General features: G+C 35.7%; 1 protein-coding gene across 2 annotated transcripts in view; it reads right to left on the bottom strand.

Moving 5' to 3' along the window:
• Window positions 1-7,070, bottom strand: part of LOC762747 (telomerase protein component 1) — a 34,671-nt gene extending 27,601 nt beyond the window's left edge. The window contains exons 1-2 of one of the 2 annotated variants that reach the window (XM_011663862.2): window positions 6,919-7,070; window positions 1,265-1,560 (exon numbers count right to left, since the gene is read on the bottom strand). In XM_011663862.2, coding sequence (XP_011662164.1) covers window positions 1,265-1,471 — 207 coding nt within the window. In that variant the 5' untranslated portion in view covers window positions 1,472-1,560; window positions 6,919-7,070. The remainder of the gene's footprint in view (window positions 1-1,264; window positions 1,561-6,918) is intronic. The other variant, XM_001198485.4, reaches the window with a different exon arrangement.
• Window positions 7,071-10,541: the final 3,471 nt, after the last annotated feature.

A 10,541-nucleotide genomic window follows, 5' to 3' on the forward strand; every position in this document is an offset into this window, starting at 1 on the left:
CAAAAAAAATCAGACAAACCATTCAAAAAAAGTTTGAGCAAAATCGGATAACTAATAAAAAAGTTATGATTTTTTTTTAAAGTATGTAAAACTATGGAACAATGAGAATCACAACACAAATTGCCAAGATGGTTATCAGTTTCTGACGTCATGTCCTCACTATTTATCAATTGCTCTATATGGTTTAATCTCATTAATTTCCCTTTTTATTACCCAAAACTTGATGTCCCCATGCCTTTGCCCAGGTTATATGATTTGTAACATATAGCGTGCATGACATTTCACAAAATCTTTTATGAACTTTGAAGAATTTATACTATTTTCTGAATATTGTATATATTCATAATTATTGATTTTTATATAAATAGTTTATCAAAATTCACATTTTTCATGATTTAACTGGAAAAATTACTCTATATTAGTGTATCCACACAAAAACATATTACTATTAATCTAACTTGGATGCTGGTGTGAGGAAAAAAGATTCTTAAGGAGAAAATAGGAAATTTATATCATCAATATAAAGAAAATAATTAGTGGATAGTGAGGACATGACGTCACAGACTCATGAGTGAGTTTCCAATTTGTCTAGTGATTTTCAAAGTTTTTAATGTCATTAAAAATTCATAACTTTCTTATTAGTTATCCGATTTTGCTCAGAATTTTTTTGATTGGTTAGTCTGGTTTTTCTGCTTCTATTAAAAGTAAGTTATTTTGGAGTGGACTTGGGGTTTAATCCCTTATTATAGATGTTTTAATTTGGTATAGCACATATTTCCCATAGACCTCAGTCTAAATTATAACTTAGTATCATCAACAGCTTTAAAAACATATCATCCATGCTCAATATGAAACAGGAAGGATACAAGGCAAAACAATTGTTAAAAAGGAAAGTAAAATATGTCACAGAATTTGCCAGAACAAGTACAATCAAACTCTGGGTATTGGTGCCAATGCATTATTTTGTATACAAATTTCCTTATTCCATTGTGTTTTAAATTCTCCCCTCAAAATTACAATACGTCTTTCTCTACTGCTACGTTTTTTTTATCTACAATACTTATCTTTCCAGGAACCTATAATATACAAGCACTGTTTTTAATAGATTCCTCACATTCTACTTAATCTTTTCAATGTTTATAAATTGAGAATCATTGAGATGTGCTCATTTATACTACATGTATTGTATAATTTGTATTTTATATGTATCTATATTTTTTTTGCAAAATGTGAAACAATAAAAACTTTAAAAGTTAAAACATACCTCCTTGATGAAGAGTTCTCTCTCTGCGTGAAAATCCCTGAAGGTTGAAGAAACAAAGATGCGTATCGTCTTCCATCCCGACCGTCTGACGATGAGCTTGTCGGAGCCTTCTCGCCTGGCTTCCACTGTCCTTGATACGGCGTCCCAGACCGAGGAGACTTCGTAGGTCTGTGACAGGGGCAGGCTCTGGGAGGATCCACAACCCATGGTTGCTTGGGTTTGGTTGTCTCGGAGCGGTTAACGACTGGTTTAATAGTGGCTGCTTGGTGTCACTGTCAGCATAAAGTGGTTGTTGCCTGCAATGGATTAGATAGAAAGGGAAGAGAATGAAATAATTGTACTAGCAAACTAGATGGATCTTCGGCTGCACGCAGTAATTGATCCTTAAGGTCCCTTGAGTGGAAACGGATAAGTCTGAGAAACAGATCATAAAGTTCTAGAAAAATCAGCTGAAGGAACAGAAATGAAAGGTTGAGACCACAAAAAATACAGGTATGAGGAACATGTACAAATGTACAGTATCTCTAACCACATTGTTCTAGCATTTTGGCTATGACATGTCATTTCAAATTCATACAGTAACAACTGTGACTGTAAATTTTCATGATACACTTTATATAACATATTGTCCTAACAACAACAAACAAAAGTCTGTACTTATCACACAAATTGAGAAAAGAGAAACTGAGTAATTTGGAAACAGAACAAATGGACTTGTATTGAACTGTATAGTGTAGATACCTCAGAGCTCATAGTACAATAGTAAAACTTTTGTACGCTTGTTTCTTTCCATTAATTTATTTCAAATGTAAGTTCCATTTCAGGAACTAATCCATGCCATAATAATAATAATAATAATAATAATAATCTTTTTAAAGTCCACTCCAAATTTTATTAAACCGAAATGGAAATTCTTTTTGCCCAATTGATCGTGAGCCCGGCAGCCACTGAGCAGCGCCAGATCGACGTTGCTCTATCCCCTATTGTTGAACACCAAACAGGGTAGCAGCAACTCCCGTTATCTATTTTACCTATACTTGAATTCTTCTTAGTCATCACAAATGCATTTAAGAGAAAATATATCTTAGTTAATCTCGCACCTCCAGAACAATCCCAACTGATAAAAATTCTAAAAAGTTGGGTGTTTTTATAGAAGTCTGATCTTTCAGAAACTTTCACCTACCAATGTATGCATGTACATGTATCTTTTAATAGATTCATCCAATTGTTTTGCCTTAACGAAATAGCAATATCGGTCTTTACAAGCTCAAAGTACCGGTATATGAACCGGTAGATACCCATATTGCCATACATATACAACAGTGCATAACAAGTATTAAGTGTGAAGTGTAAATTTGACTTACGGTAAAGAACATCTACTGGTACATGTACTTTTTACATAACATGTACATGTAGTGTACCTGTGTATACCGTTACTGTATATTGTACATGTCAGCCTTTCTTGAAGAAAAAAATCAATAGGGTAGTGCGTAGTGGCTGATAATATTTTCTCCAGATAATCAATTGCTTTCTTGCCCGTTAATTGTTATTGTCCTCCCCAAACGTTTCCAAGACTTGTCTTATAATCTGCTCTGGAATCTATAGACATGCATCAATAGCTGGCTATTCAGTTTCGAGCATTCTTTGTCTGTAAGGTTGCACTTGCAATTATTAAAACACGATAATGAAGACACAAAATTTTCAAAGTAAACATGGAGTCTGGCATACAAAAAAATTACTTCTAGCGCTATGTAGCTGTACATTATAATACTGCTTCATTTTCCACAATCTTTTTTAGTAATACACCTGTACGCTCCAATGACAAACTGTACCGGTAACGAGTTCACTGGAGTTTTTTTTTCCTGTATATCATGTATACATGTAAAGTAGTTACACACTAGTATTTATTTGTTGTTTTTTAAACACTCCTTTCTGGACAATATTGCAATTTACAAATTTACAGTATACAATTTAGTATACAATTTTGTATACATGTACATGTAATACTAATATTAAGAGATACATGTATATATCTGAAAGTGCAAATTCATTTTGTCCCTATGAACACACATGTTTGTACTAACCGTACATGTACATGGAGACCTCTTACAATAGTATCGTAGGTCAAATGAATTACTGGTATGCTACATACAAAATTGTAAAAGAAGATTGATATAACATCTAAGATAAAAAGACTAGGAATTTAGAAGAAAAAAATTCATCTTCACAACATTTGAAATTACCCAAGAGTCGCAAAATGAAACTACATGCAGTATACAGGTACTGTAGTACATGTTCATGTATTGTAAGGCCATTAAAAAGAGAAAGCTCTTTAATAATCAAAGGGTTTCGCTTTCCTGACCAGAACTAGGTGTATGATGTAATAGTAACAGCATCCCTGAGTAGCACTAACAGATAGCTTGTGATTAGACAAAATTATAAGTAGCTACACTGTATCTACCATCCGAGGGGAAAATTGCTAAATCAATGTGCATCGCTCGGACTGCTCGTTGCTATGACCACAACACAATATCACGCTGTTGAAGGGTTGCTAGCTTGAAGCTACATGTTATTGAATAGCTTAGATGGCCATTGTACAAGCCTGGTGGTCTGTACTACTATACATAATGCATTTTATTTACATTGACCTTTTCAGTTTATTTGCCCTAGTTCTTAGCACTGTTCTCAATTCTGGGAATTCAATCCTTGAGGAAGAGTAATTCATGTAAGAAACGGAGACTGTACATTCAAACATTTCAAAGGAAAAGTGAAAGTCCATACCTGTACATGTATGGCACAGTAACATGAGTGCATTCTTTTCTTCAGCACATTAAATAGACACTAAGTACAGTACCCAATCTAAAATGTATTTGTTCAATCTGGACATGCTGAACAAAAGAATGCACTCACTGTGCCATATGGACTTTCACTTTTCGTTCAAAACGTTTGAATGTATAGTCTCCGTTTTTTACATGAATTACCCTTCATGTTCATGTACATGTACATGTACAAAAGACCTATAAAATAAAAATGTTAATAAATGTAAATACAGTTGATATTAAAGGTAATACAAAGTTTTGGGATGGTGTCATGAATTTGGTTCAAATGAACATATTGGAAGCATATGCGATCCTACAATATTCAGAGATACAATAGAGATCGTTGTTGCGATTGAAATCGAGTCTAAAGTTATGAAATTGTAAATAATAAACTCTTTATGTTATATAGCTCACTCTCAAGGTCAAGATATTAATTAAGCTATAAAACAATGTTTCTTGACTAAAATCGACCAATTAGCTATTCCCGTTTGGAAATTATATATCACAACTACGATACATGTACATATTCTGAGATTTTCATGGTCACAGCTACCATTGTACGGCCGTAGACGCTATTTGAAATGTATCAAAATTTATCGAGAGCACTGGTAAATTTTTATATTCAATTTTTCTTGAAAGGAGAAGTATTTTATAAGCTAATTTTTCTTGTGCTTATAAAACATCTACAGGGGCATCCAAATATTTTTAAAATTGTAAAGAATCACTTTCCACCCAATTTTCAGATTTCCCAAAACTTTGTATTACCTTTAAGGTACATGTAGGTCCAATATTTACATTCCTTGATATATATGACTTTCTCCTATACTGTACAAAGACTTAAGTTAAGTTGAGTTCTGGTCAAAGTATTTGTCACCTCTTCCCAGAACTCAACCTTCTCTTTAAATATGGTACAACAAGATTCATTCCCATTCTCTTTCTGCTATATGCTACCAATATTACAATGTACTGTACCTTTGGCTTTACTCTCAAACTGATACTCATCTCCTATTTTAATGAGCAGTATATGAGTACCGCTATGATGAACTAAAATTTAACTTCTGCATAATAGACCAAAAATCAACATTGCTAATTTTCATGAATCCTTTGATGAGAAGGATTTGTTTTCATTATATTAATTATTAAAGTTTATTGCTTCAAATCACTAAAATCAGAGTTCATGAGAAAGCAGTTTGTAAAGAACTATGGGAAATTACAGGTATACAAGCTTTACTTTAGAACATAACAAAAAACATAGTGATGAGTACGAACCGTCAATTACTGTACGTAGCATACAGAAAATAGTGAAGATAAGTGAATAGTGATAACCATATTACATATTTGTTATGTTTTGCCATTTCAACTTATATTTCAGCATTTTCCTTGTCTTTTGGCAATGTCCCTTTCCACTTTTTCTAAATGAATAATTTCCAACTTCAACTGTATAGATCCCAAGTTATTTTCTTTGCATTTATTTCAGAAAAAATTAAGTGTTTAACATTTTGTTACTACTAGTCTCGACTCCAAAACAAATGTCTGCGAGTGAGAATGGAAAATGGAGCCAATAATCCTTCCTGAATGTTTTTACAACAGGACATGTAATGTATAGAAAAAATGAATTAACCTTTGCATATAGATCGTTTGACAAAAATTGAATATTGGTGTACTTTTTATTGGTATGAAAAGATGAGAAGGAACTTGGACTTGGTAATAATTCATTGATGTCTGTGTCAATACAGAGAATGAAGTGGTGTATTGATTAGATGAATCAATTATGCATGCTGACAAGGCCGACTGATGTGTGTTGGGCTGGTCAATTTATCTCAAGAACAAAAACTTCGGAATACCCTCCAATTATTGTACATAAACGTCAAGACCCAGGGTTAGGTTTAGGGTTAGAGTTAGGATAAGGTATTCATACATGCCAACATTTGAAAATCAGAAATCTGTACAAATTATGCTATTTTAAAAAAAAGAGAAACAATCCTAACTCTCCTATTCAATACTACAGACAAAGTTGTACAGGAAGAGGAACACCTGCATTAAAATGATAATTATCTTCTCCCAAAAAGAGGAATGTTCCTCTTTAATCTGAACAGTTGGCATGTATGGGTATTAGTGTAACTTAAAAAGCTTACGTCTCGAGATTTATCCACATTGGTGACGCGTTTAGGCGTTTGGTCAATTTTTGTGGTGGGGTATTCTAAAGTTGCTCCCAAAACGACAATGACAATGACAAAAAAAAAACAATTTGCAGCATTTTCTATTTAGACTGAAAATTGCTCTTCTTGTTCTTTCAACATGATCATTTCCAATCAGAATTTTGTTCACACTTTTCACACACAAAGAATAGACTAATCGTAATTATTTATAGTCTAGATCTATTAAAAGTATTATCAGATTCAGAGCAACTGTTGCAACAAATTAAGCAATGCCAATGTTGAGTTTATAGATCAACCTCCTAATTTCACAGGGAATCTCTAGATCTAGATCTACTTTAGCTCAAGCAGATGGTTTTAATGTTAGGACTTCGTCTAGCTCTTATGCTCTAGCTTAATGGGCCCTGCCCAGAGGCATAGGTCTAGATCTACACGGCATTTTCCACTCCCAGGCCCTCCTTTCGGCCGGGCCGTAACCGCAGCGTAGCCTAACCTATAGTCTGCCCGATTCGTATTACTTTTAGTATTAGCTTAACGTTGCAGTGCACTCGGATCGGGCCACTCGCCCGACCACGGTCCACGCACGGATATGGTGCAATCATATAATGATTATGAACGATATAAAACAGGAAAACACATTATGGGCACTAACAACATGCAACACCTAATAAATGCTTACCTTGATGTGAAGATTCAATAAAAAGTTGAAAATCATGCTCTGTAAAACTCCAAGTGTCAGGATTATCGCTTTCTTGATGCCGCTTGCGTCATTTTATTGGCAGCCATTGCGACTTCAAGTATTACGTAGATACGCATAGCGACGGTACGCACGAAATATCGAAAGTCAGGTCAATGGACCGCACCGTATTAAACGCTCGACTTGATTTCGGTTGAGTTGAATCCTGCCAAATGGGGGCAAAAACGGAGAAAAAAAATTATGCTCGTTCCCCCCTACCCCCCCCCCCCCCCTCCGATAAATGCCCTTATTAAAATCTGATCGGTGCTCCTTTTCTTTCAAGAAATAAATTTTCCTTTATTATAAGTGCCCCTTTTTTATCCTTTTAAGTGCCCCTATTCATATCTGGCCTTGCAGTGCACCTTTTCTGGTTCGATAAGGGCCCCTCTTCACCTCTGGTAATTTCCCTTTTTACAATGATACGTGCCTCTTTTCCTTTCTAATAAGGGACCTATATTGTTGTTGTTGTGTTTGGTATTATCGGCGTTTCATTCTTTTTTTAGAATATTTACGCCTTTCACTTTTTTTCTTTCTTTTTTTTCTTTTTTTTTTTGTGGTACTATCCCCTTTTCACCTCTTATAAATGCCCGCTATCAAAATCTGATGGGTGCCCCATTTCCGCCAACAAAATAATGCACATTTCCCATTCCGAAAGTGCTTTTTTTCGTCTCTGGTGAGTGCCTCTTTCCAGGTGTAAGAAGTGCCTCATTTTCACCTCTGATAAGACACGTGCTCCTTTTCTTTTCTAATAAGTGTCTTATCATCCCTTTCGATAAGTGTCCCCTTTTCCTCTCATCATTAAACGTGCCCCTAATTTAAAGCGACTAAGAGCAATTTCGCCCAAAGCTCGCTCGCATTTATAAATGATATAATTATGTTACTTATCAAAGGTCATTTCAGTCTTCCGTTATGAGAATGTGCTTATAACCCCATCAAGATCGTGTTTTTTCCTCTTTATAAGATGTAATTTTTCGCACTGCGACCTCACAAATCTTTAAAATTTTCCCCGCTCGCAAATTAATAGTCAGACATCACACCAAACTGCAAAGTACAATGCTTAAGCAATATATTTTATATACCTCACTTAAGAAATCCAGCCATCTGATTGGTCGAATTGCATTCATAAACTTCAACTGTTCCTGTAAAATTCTCGGTAACCATGCATAAAACATTTCAATATTTTTAATAACCATGCGGCATATAAAAGTATTAATGACTGCTAGTATTAAAAACAACATCTGCCGATAGATCTTGATCTAAGTTCGTGCCAATATGCATTGCAAAAGTAAAAGAAGAGTCCGTATATGAAGCTTTTGCGAAGCATTCATCACACGCGAAGCCGGTTTCAATCCATTTTAATGTATATATTGGAGAAAACTGCCAAGCATGTTAACGGCGGGCCATAGCCGAGTGGTCTAAGCGTTGGTTTTCGGTACACCTCTTGTTGTACGCAAGAGGTCGAATCCCGTCTTCGACAAAATTGATAAATATTTTTAATTTTGCATTTTTTAGTCTATTTTTTTTCGGCATATAAAAGTATTAATGACTGCTTTAATATTCGAGAAATAGTTGTTTTCATACGCTCTCGGGAAGGTTAGAATTGGGCTATTCCCCTCGGCAAGCCTCGGGGAATAGCACAATTCTAACCTTCCCTTGAGCGTAATAAAACAACTAGTTCTCTCAAAGCAGTCATTAATACTATAATATGATTTATAAAGAGAAACAAATATTGAAATCATCCCTGATAATGTAATCACAATGTAGGGGTATATACCCCCAGATAGCAAAATGTTGTGGGGCCCATATGGGTTTTATCTGGTTACAACTGGGCTGGCCCACTTGGCCCAGATGGGCCAGCCCATCTCTTGCCCACTTGGCCCATTTGGCCCAGATGGGTCCCAGATAGGCCCCATGTGGGGCCCAGCAATCTGCACCCGGGTTATAGAAGGGCCCCAGATGGGCGGCCCAGATTGTACCCACTTGGCCCAGATGGGCCCACGTGAAACCCAGATGTACCCCACAATTGGCCCATCAATATACACAAGGGTTACCTATTGGGCACCAGATGGGCCATATGTGGGTTTTATGTGGGACCTACCACATTCTATATATGGGTCAAGTGGGTTCTATATGGGCCCCATATGGGCTATAAGCGGGTTTTTATATGGGATCCATATGGGCCAAGTGGGTTTGATCTGGTCCCATATGGGCCAATGTGGTTTTAAATGGGCTTCATATTGTTTAAATGGGTTCCTATTTTTCCCAGTTGAATTCATTTATCCCATTTCAATTTCCAGGGTTACCAGTTTTAACTGGACCAGTCGTACCATTTGGCACAACTTTCAACCACTGATTGAAAGCTCCAATTAGCAGACATAATTAGTAGGTTATGTAGCACTTGTACTAATTAATTTGGTCAATGGCAACAACACATCGTCTAACATTTCCAATGTAAAGGCATTGGTGTTAAGAAGACTTGGTTGTGAAAAGACATTTCCATATACTTGTATTTTATTGAATCTGTTTTAGATTATAGTTAGTGTTTTTTCTAATTCATGTTTAATTAAATGTAATTTAAACAAAGTAGTGAAATTTCCTAATAATTGGCAATTTACATTTTGTAGTATTTTCGAAATGAATTGCAAATAACTAAATCATCAGTAATTAAGAAATATCCTGTAAATTTAGATAAATTGTTAAAAAAACATAGATGTGCCCGCACCCCATACTCATTATGCAAATGATGGGATATATTTGTGGGTTTTGGGTGGGAAGGCCCATCTGGTATACATCTGGTTTTCAGCTGGGCGAAGACAATGTTCGACGTGCGATTTTCACCACTAAAAACCCACATGGAGCCCATATGGGCCCAATATGTGTTGGTACTTGTGGGTTCTGGATGGGAAGGCCCATCTGGTATACATCTGTTTTTTATATGGGCCACGTGGGCTCCGTATACCTGTGGGTTCTTGGTGGGAAGGCCCATCTGATATACAGTGCGTCCCAGAAAAAACGAAACCGAGAAGTATCGATGTTTTATCATAACTTAATCACAACCATAATTAATGAATGATACATATTTGGAAAGCTTCGAGTCTCCTCTTTCAGTTGATGCTACTCACGTGATGCATTTTTCACGCATGAGTGATTAAAAGCAATTTGAAGGAAGGAAACCAAAAAGTAGTTTGGCGGGCGGTATCTGAATTTCAAAGAAAAGTTCATATTTCTAGAAAGTTCATTTTCTGCTCTTTCATATGATACCTCAATCAAGAAAAATGAGCAAGGAATAACAAAGTTCTGTTTGTTTAAAGTAGCCCTTACATTTTCATAATTTTAACAAACGAATTCGTTTTCACTGGGTGCCTGCCGTAGCAAAAAGCAGATTTGACAAAAGACTTAACTCCGTTTCGTTGACAATCAGCCATGCATGAAGACTCTCATCTACGGCTGATTGTCAACGAAACGGAGTTAAGTCTTTTGTCAGTTTTGCTTGTTGCTACTGCAGGTAGCCAGTGAAAACGAATTCGTTTAATAAAATTATGGAAATGCAAGCACTACTTTAAACA

This window comes from Strongylocentrotus purpuratus, unplaced genomic scaffold (genome assembly GCF_000002235.5).
Source record: "Strongylocentrotus purpuratus isolate Spur 01 unplaced genomic scaffold, Spur_5.0 spur5_scaffold_8, whole genome shotgun sequence".
Taxonomy (NCBI): Eukaryota; Metazoa; Echinodermata; class Echinoidea; order Camarodonta; family Strongylocentrotidae; genus Strongylocentrotus; species Strongylocentrotus purpuratus.